Raw genomic sequence first — 21,703 nt, forward strand, 5'->3', positions numbered from 1 at the left:
CTGCACCTTTCATTTGCTTTGACACTCCTTATGCTGCTTCTTGTTATTTTCAAACGGTTCCTTCTTCCATTTTCTGAAGGCGTTTCTTTTAGCCCTAATAGCTTCCTTCACCTCACTTTTTAACCACGCCGGCTGTCTTTTGGACTTCCGTCTTTCTTTTCTAATTAGTGGAATATGTTTGGCCTGGGCCTCCAGGATGGTATTTTTGAATAGCATCCATGCCTGTTGTACAGTTTTTACCCTCTCAGTTGCCCCTCTAAGTTTTTTCTTAACCGTTCTTCTCATTTTATCATAGTCTCCTTTTTTTAAAGTTAAACGCTAATGTATTTGACTTCCTATGTATAATTACTTCAAGGTTGATATCAAAACTGATCATATTATGATCACTGTTATCAAGCGGCCCCAGTACCATAATGTTCCCCACCAGATCATGCACTCCACTAAGGACCAAGTCTAGAATTTTTCCTTCTCTCGTCGGCTCCTGCACCAGCTGCTCCATAAAGCTGTCCTTGATTTTATCAAGGAATTGTACCTCTCTAGCGTGTCCCGATGTCACATTTGCCCAGTCTATATTTGGGTAATTGAAATCACCCATTATTATCGCATTGCCCATTTTGTTTGCGTCTCTGATTCCTTTTATCATTTCTGCGTCATCCCGCTCATCCTGGCGAGGCGGACGGTAGTACACTCCTATCACCGTCCTTTTCCCTTTTCTACATGGAATTTCAACCCACAGTGATTCAAAGGTGTGATTTGTGTCCTGCTGAATTTGTAATTTATCTGAGTCAAGGCTCTCATTAATATACAATGCTACCCCTCCACCAGTCCGGTCCACCCTATCACTACTATATACTTTGTACCCCGGTATGACAGTGTCCCCGCTGGTTATCCTCCTTCCACCAGGTCTCAGTAATGCCTATTATATCCAATTTTTCATTTAGTGCAATATATTCCAACTGTCCCATCTTATTTCTTAGACTCCTAGCATTTGCATATAGACATTTCAGAGTATGTTTGTTGTTCCTATTTGCATGATGCTTAGTGCTTGATACTATTGATTTCCCATCTTTTGTCTGATCTTTAGTTGTATTTAAAGGCACCTGGCCTACCACTGTCTCCTGTGCAACCTCACTATCCAGAAACCCTACCTTCCCTGTTTGTGATGTATCCTTGCAAGATACCTTTATCCCGAACCATGTGCTGTTGTGCGACTGTCGGCCTTTCCCCCATATCTAGTTTAAAAGCTGCTCTTTTTTGAATGCTGACGCCAGCAGCCTGGTCCCACCCTGGTTAAGATGGAGCCCGTCATTTCGGAATAGGCTCCCCCTTCCCCAGAATGTTGCCCAGCTCCTAACAAATCTAAAACCCTCCTCCCTGCACCGTCTCATCCACGCATTGAGACTCTGGAGCTCTGCCTGCCTCTTGGGCACCTGCGCATGGAACGGGTAGTATTTCAGAAAATGCCACCCTAGAGGATCTGGATTTGAGCTTTCTTCCTAAAAACTTAAATTTAGCTTCCAGAACCTCTCTCCCACATTTTCCTATGTCATTGGTACCCACATGTACCAAGACAGCCGGCTCCTCCCCAGCACTATCTAAAATCCACCCCACTAGCCCGCTTTCAAACTTTTTATTGGGTGTATCCTAAAGGAGGTGGGCATTTCCAAATGTGTACTTTTCATCTATTGAGGAATGCCTTGTATTTCAAGCATGTGGCTCTTCTTCCCATCCATTTCCCTCTTTCTGTCATAAACTTGGTAAAAGAAGCAGAGAATAGCAGATTTAAAAAAGCCAGAATGATGATGAGGGTCGCCCCAGAGGTCTCCAAGGGACACCAATGGGGCTCGGGCATTGCACTGAAGAACACTAATTTATGGGAGTGATCCAAGATATCGTGTGTCTTTATTGCTTGAACACACAGTTATTTCAATGTTTTTATCAGCTATTTTTTGAGTACATGACTTAAAAACAGCGCGGGATACAAATGTAACAAAAAACAAACAAACCTCTTTTCCAAGAAACTTTTTAATCATTTGATTTTATATTTTTATACTTTTAGTACTTCCTGGCAGAGCTGATCTGGTGGAGTATCTCATTAATCAATCTTTCTGATATTTCACCTGCTTGGAAACTTGACTGTTTTTTTTCCTGTTATTTTAATGTTATTTACATTTAAAGTACTCATTTCTTGTTTTTAATTTGTTTTATATATACCTTTCTAATGCTTGACTATGGAAAAAATTATTCTTACCTGTTAATTTTCTTTCCTTTAGTCATACTAGACCAATCCAGGGCCTGTGGGTTGTGCCCATCAATCAGCAGATGGAGGCAGACTAAAGACTTGTGGGCTCTGCCCTATAAGAACACCATGCAACCTGAGATTTTCAATACTTCAAATGACAAAACAATAGAAAGATTATTCTCTTTCATAGAAGTGTCCAATGAACAATATTCCTAAACCTAAAATACTAAACTTTAAAACAGTAGAAGAAACTTTCAAAATTAAAAGACAACTCTTTGGGAAGAACCAACCAACAACAATCTTCAAGCAGTTGCATAGAAGATAAAAACTGAGTGTTTGCAGAAGATGTGTGAGGGTTCCTGGACTGGCCTGGTAGGACTAAAGGAAATAAAATTAACAGGTAAGAAAAATTTCTCCTTCCTTAGCGTCCTTACCCGACCTGTAGGATACAGCAAAGCAATCCTTAAAAAGGGTGGGATTTTGAAATCCCTGCTCAGAGAACCTGGGCATCAAAAATGGCATCTGCTCCAACTCCTACATTAAGCCTATAATGCTTTGAAAAGGTATGAAAGAGCAACCATATCTCTACTTTACAAATGTATCCAACTAGCCTCAACCCAAGACGCTAATATCCCTCTTGTGGAATGTGCCTTCAAACCATGTGAAGACTGTTTTTCCCCTGTAGAATATAGGCCAAAGAATTAATTGGCTTCTGGTTCACAAGAGAATATTGTTTAAGTTTTTTGTATGATTCTTCTATTTATGGCCATACATCAGAACTGATGACCAATTTAATCTGTGCACCTCTCTCTAGATCTTCCTCCAGTTTAAGGTAACATAGTAACGTAGTATGACAGCAGATAAAGACCTGTATGGTCCATCCAGTCTGCCCTATAAGATAAACTCATTACATATGGTATGAAGTGATACATCATATGTATATCTGATCTTAATTTATCCTTTCCATTTTTAGGGCATAGACCGTAGAAGTCTGCCCAGCACTGGCCTTGTTCTAAAATTCTGAAGTTGTCGTCAAAGCCTCTCAATAGCTCCACTCCAGCCCATCCAAATCTATTCAGCCTCGATCAGGGCACAGAATGTACTGTCAAGCAGGGACTATCACTTCATGTTCAAGTGTACAACGCTGCGTACGTCTAGTAGCGCTTTAGAAATGATAAGTAGTAGTAGAAGTCTGCCCAAACCTGGCTTTCCTACCTAATCTCCGCTAAGCTTCTTTGGATCCTATCCTTTTAAACATGATTCCTTTGTGTTTGTCCCATGAATTTTTAAATTCTGTTATTACTACTACTTCTTATAATTTCTATAGTGCTACTAGTTGCATGCAGCAATGTACATGAAGAGACATCTCTACCACCTCCAACGAGAGCACATTCCAGGTATCTACCACCCTCTCCATGAAAAAATACTTCCTTAGATTATTACTGAGTCAGCCCCCTTTCAACCTCAATTCATGCCCTCTGGTTCTACCCCCCCATCCCGTCTCTGGAAAAGGTTTGTTTGCAGATTAATACCTTTCAAATATTTGAACGTCTGTATTATATCACCCCTGCTTTTCTTTTCCTCCAGGGTATACATGTTTAGGTTAGTAAGTCTCTCCACAAACATCTTGCCATGTAAACCCCATACCATTTTCGTCAGTTTTCTCTGAACTACTTCAAGTCTTTTTACATCCTTAGTGAGATAAGGCCTCCAAAACTAAACACAATACTCCAAGTGGGCCCTCACCAACGACTTGTACAGTTGCATCAAATCCTCCTTGCTTCTGCTGGTTCTGCCTCTCTATGCAGCCTAGCATCCTTTTGTCTGCAGTCACCGCCTTGTCACACTGTTTTGAGATCTTCAGACACCATCACCCCAAGGTCCCTTTCCTGAGCCGAACTTAACTCTGCACTTCTTGGCATTAAATTTTAACTCATTAAAATGCTAACATGGGGATCACATATAGAAATACTGGAGTAAAAATATTGCAAAGAAATACATGCAGTTAATCGGAGCATGCACTTAACCGTTGTAACCCAAAGAAGCTTGACATCTGATAAACATATGTACAGTACTGTTTATTATATGTACAGTAAACAGTCTCCGTTAACTGACGTTAGGCTTACTTGAAGTAATCAGTCATAGTCCTCTGTAGACTGTGTCTGTGAGTTCCATAGATAACGTCTGCCAGATGGTAAAAACTGTCATAGCACTGACATCCAGTGGCCTCCAGATAGGCCCGCACGGTGTTGAGACTCTCCAGCGCTCCTGCAAAAGTGACAGGAGGTTGTTGAATTTCGTCAGCATGTGCCTCGCTGCTCATTTCATCATCTGTTTCATCATCAGCCGTTGCCTGTGTGTAGGCGCATATCACGACATCAGTGCTGTCATCAGCTGTTTATAGATTGTAATCAACAGCTACGTAGTGATGAAACTCCTCTTCAGTAACACCGGCTGGGATGTCAATAGCCTGTTCATCTGACGCGTTTGCAACAGCTGCATCTGTTTCATCCCTCTCCACATCCCTAACAAAGCTTGCCCGCTTGTAGCAGTTCACAATGGTTGCCTGTGTAACATGATTCCAGGCTTCTTTCTGCATATGTAGGGAATCCAACAGTGATAGATTACGAGCCAGTTAAACAGCACATTTATCCTTGCCAGTCTGGTCATCCATAACGCTCAACAGACGATGTAGCATAAGAGCTCGATAATGTTGTTTGAAATTGGCTATAATGCCCTGATCCAAAGGTTGGATCAGAGAGGTAGTGTTTGGTGGCAGGAATACCACCTTGACGTTAGACAGCCTGACATCATCACTGTGACATCATCACAATTATCACAAAGCAACAAAATCTGATGCTTTTGTGCCCGCATTCTAGTGTCTAACTTCTTCAGCCGCTGCTTCCAAATTTCCCCAGTCATCCATGAATTTGCATTAGCCTCATATGACACAGAAGTCGTTTAACATTCTTGAAGCAACGGGGCTGTTTGCTCTTTCCAATGACGAGTGATTCCAACTTCTCAGTCCCATCCATACTGCAGCAAAGGAGGATCGTCAGTCGGTCCTTCGATGTTTCACCTCCTGTAGTTTCGGATTGTTTGAATGCAAGTGTTCCATCAGGAATCGCTCGCCAGTAGAGACCGTTTTCGTAAGCACTGAAAATGTCACAAGGTGCAAACTCGTTCAGGATGGTAGGAAGAACGGAAACAACCCAATTTTCAGCACCAAAGTCATCAGCGTCTTGTTTTTCACCATGTTGTTTCTTGAATTTTTTTTTTTTAATTTATAGAAGTCTTTATTGAACTTATGTTGATACAAGACAGATTATAAGAAAACAGAAGTCTTAGTACAAAAATGAACAGTAACAATAAGTCGTATCAATCTACCATAAATCCCAAGGTAACTTCGACGTTTTTTGCCGTTTTTATACACTAGTGAAATCCCCTCCCACCCAAAACAAAAACCCCCGTCCCTTCAACCCCCCTCTCGACGCCCCCCCTCCCTAAACCCAACTCTATTACTCCCTCCTGTCATTCAGACTAGTAACATTCTCCCCTACGCCACACCTAAGAAAGGCTTCCATATCCTCTCCCACCTAGGCAAGGTCTTACATTTAACTGCTGTCAATCTCTCCATTTCACACATATAGCGTAACTTAGTAAGCCAGCGGTGGCACTAGAGGTGATTTCCAACTCTGCGCCAGGTTCATTCTCGCTGTCTGCAAGGCCCCCTTCACCAAAAGCCACTCATGCCCTTCAAGGCCTTCTGGTCGCTGCCCCAGCAGGAAGACTAAGGAATGCCACCGTACAGGTTTGCCCAGCCACTTCTGAAGCCGCGCCTGCACATCCTTCCAATAGGCTTGGGCCTTTGGACATATCTACCATAAATGTCCCATAGTACCTACATCCCCACATTTCCTCCAGCAACCATCAGTCACCTGCGCAAACATATGGTGTAAACGCGCTGGTGTAAGGTACCACCGGAAAAGCACTTTAACTGCATTCTCTTTCATAGACACAGACCTCGTGGAGCGCATAGTCCCCTTCTCCAGCTGCAGCCATTTTTCGTCAGCTAAGGTGAAGTCTAGCTCCTGTTCCCACCGTCTCCTATGTAATAATGAAGGCTTTTGGAGCGCCACCAGGGATGCGTATAAAAAGGTGATCATACCCCGCATACTCTAAAACCGCACACAAATCTCCTCCATCGGGTGTGCCTCCCTCCTAAGACAAGTAACATATTTAGGTCCTTTTAAAAAATGCACAAGCTGCAGGTTGGCGTAATAGTCACTTTGCCGTAGCTGAAAGTCTTCCTTCAAAGTATCGAAGGGAATCAAATCCTCCCCCACATGCAACTGCCCCAATATATCTAAGCCGGACTCCGCCCAACGTGCAAAGGTAGGGTTCCCCACTCCCGGCCCGAAGAGAGGGTTGTCTGCCATAGGCACCAATCCCGAAACAGGAGGCCGATGCTCAGCATACATGTGGTCCCAATAGTAAAAGGTAACTTGTACAGTCGGGGGGAACCGAACCACCTGTCCTCTATATTTATTGGGTAGTCACATCAGATGTCCCAACCTACGAGTCCCCACCATAGCTTGCTCAAGGTGTACCCAGAGTTTATGGTCCTCCCCCCTAAACCACTCAATCGTCGATCTAGCCTGGGCAGCACAGTAGTGCCAGTAAAGGTTTGGCACTGACAGACCTCCAAGTTGCTTGTTCCTATATAGAACAGCCCGTGGCAGGCGGGGTCTCTTCTGGTTCCATACAAAGCGTAACAAACGGTCTTGTAGAACGGACAAGAAAGACCGTGACAGTCTTAAAGGAAGAACCTGAAAAAAATACAATAGCCTAAGTAGGATAGTCATTTTAATAGCCGCAATCCGACCTAACCAAGACAGCCCCGTGTGAGTCCATCTGTCGAGATCATTATATATCGCTTTCTGAAGTGCCGGGTAGTTAACCGCGAACAGCTCAGATGGTTCCGCAGGTATCTGTACCCCCAAGTATTGTATGGACCTAGTTTTCCATTTAAAGACATACGAGGCTTTCAACGCCTCACACGTCCTCGGTGACACCCCCACAGCCATACCCACCGACTTGTTCGCATTAAGCTTGTAGCCCGAAACACTCGAGTATCCCTCTATCTCCTGCATCAGGTTAGGGAGTGAAATTAATGGATTGGTCAATGACAGTACCACATCATCTGCGAATAACGCAACCTTATGCTCTTGCCCCCTCACCTTAACCCCAGAGATGTCTACGTTCTCTCGGACAGCAGCTGCCAGTGGCTCCATCGCCAAAGCAAACAGCAGTGGAGACAACGGGCAGCCCTGCCTGGTACCCCTCCCCAACAGGAACGCACCCGAATTCCCACCATTCACCCTAACACACGCCTGCGGGTGAGTATAAAGCGATTGGATCCAGGTTCTAAATAAAGACCCTATTCCAAATCTATGCAGAACCTTATCCAGAAACCCCCAATGCACTCGGTCGAAGGCCTTCTCCGCATCCAAACCCAACAACACCAACGGACAGGCCCGCGACCGAGCCACATGTATCAGATCTAAGGTTCGACTTATATTATCCATTGCCTGCCTCTTCGGCACAAAGCCCACTTGATCCGGGTGGACCAAGGTAGGGAGCATCTCACCCTAACGATTCGCAAGCACCTTAGCCAGGATTTTTACATCAGTATTTAGGATTGAAATTGGGCGATAAGAGGCACATTCCTTACTATCCTTGTCAGGCTTAGGTATGACTGCCATCCAGGCTTCCAGCATAGTTCTAGGGAGTGCCTTCCCGTCTCTCACCGAGTTGATAACCAATGTGAGGCACGGTGCCAGTTCTCGGGCAAAGGTCTTGAAAAACTCATTAGTGAAGCCATCCAAACCAGGCGCCTTACCCGTCGGCAAGGCCTTAATAACCTGCGATTCCGATAGTACAGCCAATCCTCGAGCTTCCAGGTATCTGTCCACCTCCCCCACCTGCACGGCAGCATCCTCCCTATAAAGGGACTCGTAAAATTGAGCAAAGCGCTCCCTGATCTTGACAGATTTATATAACATAACCCCACTTGCATCCTTCACACGCACAATATGTCTATCCGCTCTCATCCTTCTTAATTTCATAGCCAACAACCTCCCAGGCTTATTAGATCTTTCATAGTAGATCTGTTTCAATCGAGCGTGGACAAACTGCAAACTCTCCTCATGCAGAGCAGCCAACTCCAATCGCACATCCTGCAGCTTGCGGTAATCAGACACCCGACCAGAAGCTCTATACCTTGTCTCTAACTCACCAATTTTCTCCATGCATTTCATCAATCATTCTTTATGAACCCTGTTTCTTCGACTAGTGCACTTAATAAAGTGTCCTCTCGACACTGCTTTGAAAGCATCCCATACAATACTCAAGTCTGGACCCGATCCCATGTTTGTCTCAAAGTACTCCCTTAGGACTGGAAGGAACTCCTCAACTATCTGAGGGTCCTGTAACAAGCAATTGTTGAATGTCCATCTCCTGTCCCGCCGTTCCCCCTCTAACGAGGGTATGACCAACCAGGCCGGAGCATGGTCTGAGATTGTAATATGGCCTATGTCGGAATTCCCCCCTCCCTCAGACAGGGTCCTGTCAAGAAAAATGTAATCTAATCTGGAGTAGGAATGGTGTGCTGATGAATAAAAGGTATAATCCCTGCCTCCAGGGTGACACAGTCGCCACCAGTCACACAGGCCCATGTCTTCCACTAAGTTTCTTAGAGCCCGGGAAATGTTTCGATCAGCTGGAGCAGGAGGTGCAGACCTATCAAGCCCCGGTTGCATCGTGGCATTAAAATCGCCAGCCACGATCACCTTACCTTGTGCAAACTGCTGCAACACCTTATGAAGGTACCTAAAAAAACCTTCCTGGTGGTCATTAGGTGCATACACACTAGCCAAGATATATTCCTCCCGCTCCAGCTGCACGTGCATAAACAGGAAGCGACCCTCAGTATCTCTCCTAACGTGGAGTACTTGTACATGAACATCTTTATTAAACAATATAGCAACCCCTCGCTTCTTATTCCCCTTGACATCTGAGGCACAATACACACTTGGGTATAGATTAGAAATCAGTAACCCCTCATGTTTTCTTATCAAGTGCGTTTCCTGTAGGAAGACCACCTTCGAGCCCAGTAAGCGTAATTCACACTGGAGGGCGTGACGCTTATATGGTGAGTTGAGCCCTTTTACATTATAGGTGAGTACCTTAAAGTCAGACATTATGTCACTTTTATATAGCCATCGTGTGTGGCAAAGGGAGAATGACACTCAAACCCACAATCACCCTTTATCCCAACCACCCCTCTCCAAAAAAAGGAACCCCCCCCTATCTCCACCCTCCTATAACCCCTATTACACCATCCCAAAACTTGCCCAATACCCTTTCCCAACCCTCTCATCCCCCCCTGATGACCACTAGGAAGGAACATGAACCCTTACCTAGGAATGACAGAGGATGCACTCACTCTCCCGTTCTGGCTCCCAGGACCTACCCCTCCCACCCCCCTCCCGTGCTACCCAAACCTCTGCTAGACACTCAATACTCCCGCCCAACAAGTAGTTAAACTAAACACACTCCTAACCCCCTGCTTCCACTCTCCCTTCCAACCCAGCATATCCCAAACATCAAAAACCTTAACTTTACTATAGAAATAAATCTAACCAACAGCCAGAAAGCTCCACTTTGCCTCAGTGGAGACCACCTGAACAGAAAAGGCAGGTAAAACATAAGTACATAAGTACATAAGTAGTGCCATACTGGGAAAGACCAAAGGTCCATCTAGCCCAGCATCCTGTCACCGACAGTGGCCAATCCAGGTCAAGGGCACCTGGCACGCTCCCCAAACGTAAAAACATTCCAGACAAGTTATACCTAAAAATGCGGAATTTTTCCAAGTCCATTTAATAGCGGTCTATGGACTTGTCCTTTAGGAATCTATCTAACCCCTTTTTAAACTCCTTCAAGCTAACCGCCCGTACCACGTTCTCCGGCAACGAATTCCAGAGTCTAATTACACGTTGGGTGAAGAAAAATTTTCTCCGATTCGTTTTAAATTTACCACACTGTAGCTTCAACTCATGCCCTCTAGTCCTAGTATTTTTGGATAGCGTGAACAGTCGCTTCACATCCACCCGATCCATTCCACTCATTATTTTATACACTTCTATCATATCTCCCCTCAGCCGTCTCTTCTCCAAGCTGAAAAACCCTAGCCTTCTCAGCCTCTCTTCATAGGAAAGTCGTCCCATCCCCACTATCATTTTCGTCGCCCTTCGCTGTACCTTTTCCAATTCTACTATATCTTTTTTGAGATACGGAGACCAGTACTGAACACAATACTCCAGGTGCGGTCGCACCATGGAGCGATACAACGGCATTATAACATCCGCACACCTGGACTCCATACCCTTCCTAATAACACCCAACATTCTATTCGCTTTCCTAGCCCTCAGGCATAGTCGCTCAGTCCTGTCAAGTATCAGTCCGTGCCTTCTTCGCCTTGTCCTGGACTCGCTGCCACTTCTGGAGCTTAGCACGTGTAACAGGGGCCAACTCCGCTGATGGACCTTCTGTGGTCACCAGACCCTCGCGGCGCAGAATCTTCCAGACTTCTTCAATGGAACGGGTCCGGTGCAAAGTACCCCCAGCAGTGAAGCAAAGGGCAAATGGAAACGCCCAGCGATAGGGGATTTCTTTCCCCCATCAATACCTCTAAAACAGGTTTCATCTCTCACCTCAAAGACAACGTGTGCGCTAATAGATCTTGGAAAACCCGGATTTGTGCATTGTTATAGTCAATATATGGCAGTTGTCTCGCCTTCTGTAGCACCAGCTCCTTAGTAGTAAATGTGGTAAAGCAGACCACTATATCTCGCGGTCTGTTGTCCTGCCGTCTGCCCAGCGCTCTGTGTGCACGTTCAATCGAGATGTCCACATTGTCCACCAGTTTACCAAATAGCAACTTTACAATGGCACCAACATCTTCACGGTTCTCAACCTCCGGGACGCCCCGAAACCGCAAATTGTTTCAGCGCCCGCGATTTTCCAGACCGTCTACTTTAAGTTGCAATTCCGCATTTAAAGTGAGCGCTTTAGAGAGGCGCGTCTCAGTCTCATTCAGTTTTTCCGCGGTTTCATCAACTCTCACCTCAAGGTCTTCCACGCGGCCTCCGAGCTCTCGAAGATCGACGCTCAGCCCATCCATCTTTTCCAAGATCTCCTCCTTGGAGGCCTTAATCTCGGCACGGATCTCCGAGAGAAACTTCGCTAGTTCTTTGGAAAGCCCTCTCTTGGAAGCCACTTTGCCCGTTCCGAGCACTGATGACGCAGAGTCCGAGTCCGATTGCGAAGGAGGTGCAGAAGAAAGCACATGGCGCCGCAATGCTCGGCCTGCCTGCTTATCCGGGAGACGATCACTCTCCTTACGCGCCGCAGCCATTGTCGCCAGCAGGAAAGAACCCCCTTCGGTTGTTTCTTCTCAGTTCAGGAACAGTGGCGGAGTATACACAAGTTCAATGCTACAGCAGAAGATCGCTATTTTTAGCTAAATGAAGGAAGGTTGTGTCGGAGCTATGGACCTAAGCCGCCATTCAGGTTCGTGACGTCACTTCCTCCTTGTTTCTTGAATTTTATGTTGTTCCTCTTCTTCCAGCCATCCAACAGTGACTTTGAATTCAGTTAGTCCAAGACTTTCAGCTAGCTGATTAGCTTTCACCATAGCAGTGGACCACTGACAAGAAACTGTCTGCTCATGACTTGAGAAAACCACCGAAGAGCATCTTCTACATCCTCATCTTTTCCCGCCCGTTTTCGTTTCTGGTGTGGATTTGTATTGTTTTGCCAGTCTTCCAGAAGCTGGTCTTTCTGCTTCAAGATATGTGAAATTTGACTGGAATTGACACCATATTCTTTAGCAACAGATGCTTGACTTTGTTTATTGTCCAATTTTTTAAAGAACTTCTATTCATTCAGCCAATATTAAAGTCTTACAGTTGCGCGACGACGACTCCATTGTACACTCTAAACAACATTCTTTCGCTTATTCTGCCTGTGGCAGTTAACCAATGAAATTTCAAATTTACCACCCCTTTGTCAAGCGCCAATCGGCTTCCATATTCCGTGCGTGCGCTTATGAAGAGTCTTTCCTGCAGAGGACGGTCTTAAACCATGCATATAAGAGAATCTTGCACTTGTCAGTGGTGCACTAAACCGAAGTTTGTCCCCATAGAAACTGATGGCGCCAAAAACGGGGCCGAAGTACGACATGCAGTTAAACAGAGCATGCGCTTATCCGATGTGCACTTAAATGGAGTGCACTGTGTGTGTGTGTGTGTATACATATATATATATATATATATATATATATATATATATCAATACTCTAGTCTAATATAGTAACAGTATCAAAATATTTATTAACAAAATACACATAATCACACTCCTATCACATTCACATCTTTCACTCATGCCACTGACAGCAGGATATAATTATTGCTGAAGGTAACAATAACACATATACACTTTCAACTAAATGTCAATAAATATAATCAATGGGTAAATATATACCAAATCTACCCAATTAAAAGTCACCAAAAAACACCAAAGTTGCAGAAATCCCAGAATCATTTATCTGCATTTGTCCGGTAGACCTTCATGATGATAAATCAAACTTTGGTCTTGGTGACCTTCACTACCGATGTCTCCTTTGATGTGTTGAAATCACAAAACTCAATTCCAAAAATGGGCAGGTGAACAAATGGTTGAAATTGCCGAAATCTTCAAATCAGTTGAAATAAACTCTTAACAGCAACCCACCATCTTTCAGCTGTCATTAAACCTGTTGTCAAATTTCAATTGCTCCTCTGCTTCCCAATGTGAGACTGCATTTCGTGTATCTTCATCAGGAGTCCCTCGACAATTCTTCTAATGTTTGGAGATCCCTTCTCATGGTTTCTACTCCCTCCAGGGTATCCACTCTATTGGCTATCTTCATGTCATCTGCAAAAAGGCAAATTTTTCCTTCTAACCCTTCAGCAATGTTTCTCACAAATATATTAAACAGAATTGGCCCCAGCACTGATCCCTGAGGCACTCCACTACTCACCTTCCTTTCCTCTGAGCCGATTCCATTTACCACCACTCTCTGCCCCCTGTCTTGACTTGGGGAAAATCCACTGCTTATTTCTGGGATAAGCAGCATAAAATGTATTGAAATTTTTTTGGATCTTGCCAGGTATTTGTGACCTGGATTGACCACTGTTGGAAACAGGATGCTGGGCTTGATGGATCTTTGGTCTGTCCCAGTGTGGCAATACTTATGTACTTATATCTCTATATATAAAAGGCACCACCACCAACGTTCTAAATGAAGCCTCCAGCCGGAAGTGTGAAGGGGGAGAGATATCTGGTTTCCCCATGAGTGTCTGCCCCGCCCTCGCTCTCTCTGTAACACAAACAGTGAAGGAAAACACAGCAAAGCACGAAATCAAATCGCTCTCTCTGTAACAGTGACGGACTCAGATGGGGGAGGGGAGAGAGGGCAGAAGCCCTCACTATCGCTGTAACACAAACACAGCACAGCAAGAAACTTAACACTGAAGGACTCGACTCCGAGGGGGGAGGGACAGACAGCACAGGGGAAGGGAGAGAGGGCAGAGGGCAGGGACACACACACTCCCACATGCACACAGAAGAAAACCTTGCTAGCCCCCGTTTCATTTGCATCAGAAACGGGGCTTTTTTACTAGTGTACTTATAAGTTTCCAATCCAGTTCACCACTTTGGGTCCTAAGTTCAGCCCTCTCAGTTTATTCATGAATCTTCTGTGAGGGACTGCATCAAAGGCTTTGCTGAAGTATACAGTGGGGGAAATAAGTATTTGATCCCTTGCTGATTTTGTAAGTTTGCCCACTGACAAAGACATGAGCAGCCCATAATTGAAGGGTAGGTTATTGGTAACAGTGAGAGATAGCACATCACAAATTAAATCCGGAAAATCACATTGTGGAAAGTATATGAATTTATTTGCATTCTGCAGAGGGAAATAAGTATTTGATCCCCCACCAACCAGTAAGAGATCTAGGCCCCTACAGACCAGGTAGATGCTCCAAATCAACTCGTTACCTGCATGACAGACAGCTGTCGGCAATGGTCACCTGTATGAAAGACACCTGTCCACAGACTCAGTGAATCAGTCAGACTCTAACCTCTACAAAATGGCCAAGAGCAAGGAGCTGTCTAAGGATGTCAGGGACAAGATCATACACCTGCACAAGGCTGGAATGGGCTACAAAACCATCAGTAAGACGCTGGGCGAGAAGGAGACAACTGTTGGTGCCATAGTAAGAAAATGGAAGAAGTACAAAATGACTGTCAATTGACAAAGATCTGGGGCTCCACGCAAAATCTCACCTCGTGGGGTATCCTTGATCATGAGGAAGGTTAGAAATCAGCCTACAACTACAAGGGGGGAACTTGTCAATGATCTCAAGGCAGCTGGGACCACTGTCACCACGAAAACCATTGGTAACACATTACGACATAACGGATTGCAATCCTGCAGTGCCCGCAAGGTCCCCCTGCTCCGGAAGGCACATGTGACGGCCCGTCTGAAGTTTGCCAGTGAACACCTGGATGATGCCGAGAGTGATTGGGAGAAGGTGCTGTGGTCAGATGAGACAAAATTGAGCTCTTTGGCATGAACTCAACTCGCCGTGTTTGGAGGAAGAGAAATGCTGCCTATGACCCAAAGAACACCGTCCCCACTGTCAAGCATGGAGGTGGAAATGTTATGTTTTGGGGGTGTTTCTCTGCTAAGGGCACAGGACTACTTCACCGCATCAATGGGAGAATGGATGGGGCCATGTACCGTACAATTCTGAGTGACAACCTCCTTCCCTCCGCCAGGGCCTTAAAAATGGGTCGTGGCTGGGTCTTCCAGCACGACAATGACCCAAAACATACAGCCAAGGCAACAAAGGAGTGGCTCAGGAAGAAGCACATTAGGGTCATGGAGTGGCCTAGCCAGTCACCAGACCTTAATCCCATTGAAAACTTATGGAGGGAGCTGAAGCTGCGAGTTGCCAAGCGACAGCCCAGAACTCTTAATGATTTAGAGATGATCTGCAAAGAGGAGTGGACCAAAATTCCTCCTGACATGTGTGCAAACCTCATCATCAACTACAGAAGACGTCTGACCGCTGTGCTTGCCAACAAGGGTTTTGCCACCAAGTATTAGGTCTTGTTTGCCAGAGGGATTAAATACTTATTTCCCTCTGCAGAATGCAAATAAATTCATATACTTTCCACAATGTGATTTTCCGGATTTAATTTGTGATGTGCTATCTCTCACTGTTACCAATAACCTACCCTTCAATTATGGGCTGCTCATGTCTTTGTCAGTGGGCAAACTTACAAAATCAGCAAGGGATCAAATACTTATTTCCCCCACTGTAAGTAGATCACATCTATCGCACATTCTTCATCCAGTTCTTTGATCACCCAGTTGAAGAAGGCAATAAGATTCATTTGACAGGATTTTCCTTTGGTAAAGTCATGTTGCCTTGGATCCTGTAACCCGCTGGCTTTTAGTAAGGCAACTATCCTTTCCTTCAGCAGCGATTCCATTACTTTTCCTACCACTGATGGTAGCTGTAATGCCAGCTGTAATTTCCCACTTCTCCCCTGTCTCTTTTTTTTTTTTTTTTTGAAGAGAGACATCAGCTCATCTCCAATCCCGCAGAACCTCTCCAATCTCTAAAGATCTATTAAACCAATCCTTAAGTGGTCCTGCCAGGACTTCTATGAGCTCCCTCAATATCCTGGGATGTATTCCATCCGGTCCCATAACTTTATCCACGTTCAGATTATCAAGCTGTTTATAAACGCTTTCTTCTGTGAACTGCACTATATCTACTCCATTCACAGACATATCCTCGGCAGCCAATCGGGGATCCTCCTCCAGGATTTTCTTCCATGAACATCAAAGTGAAGTATTTGCTTAGCACGTTCGCTTTATACTCATCACTCCCAACATAGCTATTCTCAGTATTTTTCAGTCTTGCAATTCCATTCCTATTTTTCTCCTTTCCCCAACATATCTAAAAAGGGTTTTATCAGCTCTCTTTACATCTTTAGCTATTTTTTCTTCTACCTGCGCTTTCGCTAGTCGTATTTCCCTCTTTGATTCTTTGAGTTTAATCCGGTAATCTTTTCCGTGATTCTCTCACTGCATTCTTCTGTATTTTTTTTTTTGTTACATTTGTACCCCGCGCTTTCCCACTCATGGCAGCCTCTTTTGCCCTTATTTTTTCAGCCACTTGTTTAAAGAACCATATAGACCTCCTGTTTCTCTTGTTTTTGTTTACTTTCCTTGCGTAAAGAACAGCAGTCTTCAGCTTGAACTACTGCACTTCTACTTCTCCGATTCCTACCCCTGCCATCAGCTCCTTCTTCAAGTATTCCCCCATTTTACTAAAATCAGTATGTTTGAAATCCAGTACTTTGTGTTTTGTGCATCTGCACTCAGCTTTTGCTCTTACCTCAAACTATATCATGTGATGATCACTATTACTCAGGTAGGCACCCACATGGACACTAGAAACACTTCCTCCATTTGTGAGCACTAGATTCAACATCGACCTTTCCCTCGTGAGTTGTCACCAGTTGTCTGAGCAAGGCACTTTGACAGGCATCCACAATCTCTCTACTTCTTTCCGATTCTGCCAACAGGACGTTCCAATCCACATCAGGCAAGTGGACTGAAGGTTCTTTGTCCTCTAAGTATTAAAGGGGTGAGGTTTTCTAAGATGGCTTTATCTTTTCTTCCTTTGCAATTTCCAAATGGAATCCTTTAACTTTGCTCATTAGATTAGAATCGAGATATTTTGCTTTTTGTAAAAAGCTTAAGACTTTTTTATTTAATAATTATTTTTAAATGAGGTTTTTTTAATTTTATGAGAAATTGGTGCAAACATGTTAATTCTGTGATGTTGTACTTCTGTGCCATTGTTGTGAACCGCTTTGCACCCAGGTATGGGGATATAGCAGTATTGAAGAAATATATTAGTATTTCTTGATTCAACAGGCAATAGCAGCGTTGAAAGCTGCCTCACCTTTTCATGTGGTGATATGACATCTATTGTCACTCCAAATGTTGCGCGAAGTCAGCAACTGTAAAAGCACTCCTTTTAGTTTCAGCTTTCATTAGCTGAGATCCATGTATGCTGAGAATATTTTACTTTCATTATTTAAATTATTATTATTTATATATATATATATATATATATGCTGGCTAGGATGCTATTCAGGTGATTCTAAACAATTTCCAGGCTCTGTTGGGTATAATGAAGATACAGCGTTTTAATCAAATTTGTGACATGCAGAAGCTAGATTCTATGAGACAGGAACCTGCAGTGATTGTTTGCAAGCATAAGTACTGGTCAGCTTACAATGTTAGTAGGGAAATATTACAATGAACTGAAGTTTATATATTAGAAAATAATTTGAGAAATGTACTGCTCTTGATTGTAATTTTTCAGAGCATATACGCCTTACATGTAGAAACATCGATGTGCTTTTCTTTATTCTGAATTGTGCATCAGGCTGATATAATGTCCATAGTGTAGACCAGTGTTTGGACTCCTTTACCCTATTTTAATAAGAATCTATACCATGCCTGCCCTTTAACTAAATACAAAATGGGAAATATCTCAATGCTACTTTCATCTCAATGCTACTTTCTCTTGTTATCTGTGTACGTTTGGGTCAGGGCCACTGAGAGACAAAGCCGTGCCCAGGACAAACAATCTTAAAGGCCCTGCCCCCACCCGCCACACCATCCGTCAAAAGTAGTTATTGGCTGGCAGGCAGCAGCAGCAGCAGCAGCAGCAAATAAGAGAGACTGCTCTGCCAGTCACAGGTCCTTCTTACTGTCATGTCCTGCTTCCTGTGAAAAAACTTCCTGTTTCCACAAAGGTGGGACGCAGTGGGAAGAAGGACCCATGGCCAGCAGAGCAGTCTCTCTCAACTACTGCTGTCTGCCAGCCAATGCCAGCCGAGGCATGAAGAGGATAGGGGGGAGATGGTTAGAAGGGAGGGAAAGATTCTGGGATCTCACTGATCCAGGCCAGGGGAATCTTCCCCTCCCTCTCTCTGTGACCCTAATTTGAGTAAGCATAAAAGGCTGGTAATCAAGATTTTTTTTTTTTTAACATGTTCTCACAAAGGTCCTGTCTCGGAGGATATTTAACTACATCTGAATTGACTTGGGAACCTAAATGTGCCAGGCTTGTTTGAGAAGTGCTTGTTAAAATGTCTCTCCTAGTTGTCAGCCTTTGCTTGCAGTTCCTGGGACTAGAGAGTAATGATCTTCTGTGGGTTTTAGCAGAGAGCTGCCAACTGCAAGCTCTGACAATCCCCAGTGGGCCTCACTGGTTCACATTTACACAATCAAACTTTAGTTTTCAATTTCGGTTTCGGCCAAAAGTGGTTAGGCAGTTTTGAAACTGAAAAAAGCCATTTCGGTTAGCCTCTATTCGTAATCCTGTGATAGCTGGGACCATCAAGTTAGTAATGAGGCTTATAATGATCTCATGTGAGCCTGAGCCCATAGCATCATATCTATGGTTGCTGTCATTGACCCAACAATTTGCATAGAGTCACTTTTTAAATCATGAGAGAAGAAATCTGAGACTGCAGCTTCAACACTCTGTCTTTTGGAAGCAAAACCATTCCCAGCCTAGCATCAAACTTCAATACTCCAGAACTTGAGAGGGAACCAGACTGCTCTTGGGACAACTGATTATCCAACTTAATGACTGCAAAGATCAAAGAACTCTGGATGTTATCTCTTCGCTCTCTCACAAAGAGCTAGCTCAAATCAGTCAACTGTCTAGGAAAGGATGGATTCTGATTCCTTCTGGCCAAAGAACAGCTGCTACAACTATCCTCACCTTAGAAAAGACCCTGGATGCTACTGCCAGACCAAAAGGCTTTTGCCCAAAATCACAAATCTCAAGGATTTTTGATGCTGTGGCCAAACTGGAATATATACATAAGCCTCTAAGACCTAAATATGTCAAAAATTCTCCTCGTTATATTGCTGCTATGACAGATCTTTAAAGTCTCCAAAAAAAACCAAACAGGATGCTAGGAATTACTAGGAAAGGGATGCAAAATAAGACCAAGAATATTATAATGCCTCTGTGTTACTCCATGGTGTGATCTCATCTTGACTATTATATTCAGTTCTGGTCGCTGTATCTTAAAAAAAAAAAGATATAGCGGAATTAGAAAAGGTTCAAACAAGAGTGACCAACATGATAAAGGGGATGGAACTCTGCTCATGAGTAAAGGCTAAAAAGGTTAGGGCTCTTCAGCTTGGAAGAGAGACAACAGAGGGTTGGGAGCTATGATTGAGATCTACACAATCCTGAGTGGTGTAAAACAGGTAAAAGTGAATTGATTTTTTCACTCTTTCAAAAAGTATAAAGACTAGGGGACACTCAAAGTTACATGGAAATACTTTTTAAAACAAATAGAAGGAAATATTTTTTCACTCAAAGAATAGTTAATCTCTGGAACTCGTTGCCAGAAGATGTGGTAACGGTTAGCATATCTGGGTTTTAAAATATTTGGACAAGTTCCTGGAGGAAAAGTCCTTAGTCTGCTATTGAAATAGACATGGGAAGCCACTGCTTGGCCTGGGATTGGCAACAATGAATTTTGCTACTATTTGGGTTTCTGCCAGGTACTTGCGACTCGGATTGGCCACTGTTGGAAGCAGGATACTGGGCTAGATGGACCACTGGTCTGACCCAGTAAGGCTTTTCTTATCATGATTCCTAGCCTTACAAAGGCAAAAAGTCTTATACATAGCCAACACAAAGTCGGGAGGAAAATCCACTTTGGAGCGTCCCTGCAACACGTCGGCACTTTGCTGAGACAAGGAGAGGGACACTGGCTCTAACTGTGAAGGCTGTTCTGCCCAGATGTGACTTCTATATGGCAGAGGTGTGCCTCAGCATCGCTAATTCCTGCCAGGTTCCTGCCTAAAGAACTTCCTGTAGGCACATTCCCAGCTGCAGAATCTGAAGCCCCAGATTCTTCTCAGCCGGCACAATACTCGCAGCGAGCATAGTGCTTGAGGCGTTCCATACTCATGGCTGCCGAACCATGTGGCATGTTCCAGACCGCAGGAGCCCAGGGAACCCCATCGAAGAACAGACTGCCAGGAATTCCTGCAGAGACCAGGAACAGAAGGCACTGTAAGGAGAAAGCTGCCTGGGACCAAACAAGACACTGCCTCTGAGGGTTGTTTTTTTTTTCTATTCAGCAGACCCCTCAGGCCATCAAGGCTGTCTGTCGGGGGAGGGGTGTGAACCCAACCATCTGGGTGTAACACTCCCTGAGGCAAAAGAGATCCCCATGGGCCTCAGCCCCAGTCCAGCAGCACAAGGGCTAAAGAACACCAAGAGTTTTGTTTTTGTATTTCAATTTAACTTTCATTATATTCCTCTTCTTTTTCCCCCAAGGAAAGGGAAATGGAAATCCCCTAGGGCCTAACCATCCAGGAGTACACTGGCTTACTATTTCCACCATCTGCTGTAGACTGAGAAACTGACTGGCTTTCACCAGACTGCACAGTTCACTTATAGGCTTACTTGAAAGTCAGTGAGTTTCCATCTGCTGGTGGAATTGAATAACCATCTCTGGAGGGCCCCTATAGATTGTATTTTGATAACCATGGGGAACACAAAAATCCTAGGGCTTTAATGTCATTCAATTACCTTAGCTGATCTACTTCCTGTGACAGAACAGCCTTATATCAGATTGTCTCACCTCGCCAGGCAGGATACCACAGCCATAGATGAAGGATGTGAAGCAGTACACCTACTGACATATCACACAGAAATCTCATAGCATTTGCTATCCCATCTATCTCACCCCCTCTTCCGAAGATAACCTGTCGTTATTAAAGAGACACTTCTTATATCACTAATATGATTCTAACCTGTTGGCCAATCTGAAGAACTGCATTTCCGCACTCCTTTTCTTCGGATCCTGTATTGCTCCGAATAGTCCACCACTTCCCCTCGAGGTTTCCGCCCATCGGGTGAGGGAGTGAAGAACTTTGTGAGGCCATCAATTAGCCCTTTGGTTTTCTTGTTAAATTTCAATGTATTGCCATCTCTGCTTGTGTGTGAGGCTTCTGGTGGCTCGTGATATCCATCCTCTGATGACGCTGACTGAATAGAGATTTTACGTTTCCGGCCCCGACCTGGACCAGTCTGAATTTTGCTGAAGGGTGCTTTTGATCTAAGAATTAAAAAAAGAAAGTAGATTGACAGAGTCTCTTTTCACAAAGCTTAGCTGCCTCAAATTCAGCTTTCACATAGAATAAATGACTGGTGCTATTGC

At 44.2% G+C, this 21,703-nt stretch overlaps 1 protein-coding gene across 1 annotated transcript in view; it reads right to left on the minus strand.

Moving 5' to 3' along the window:
* Positions 1 to 21,703, minus strand: part of KAT6A (lysine acetyltransferase 6A) — a 290,868-nt gene that overhangs the window by 149,407 nt on the left and 119,758 nt on the right. Inside the window, 1 exon segment of the mRNA XM_030202065.1 lies at positions 21,297 to 21,601. Coding sequence (XP_030057925.1) covers positions 21,297 to 21,601 — 305 coding nt within the window.

This window comes from Microcaecilia unicolor, chromosome 4, assembly GCF_901765095.1.
Source record: "Microcaecilia unicolor chromosome 4, aMicUni1.1, whole genome shotgun sequence".
Classification (NCBI taxonomy): domain Eukaryota; kingdom Metazoa; phylum Chordata; class Amphibia; order Gymnophiona; family Siphonopidae; genus Microcaecilia; species Microcaecilia unicolor.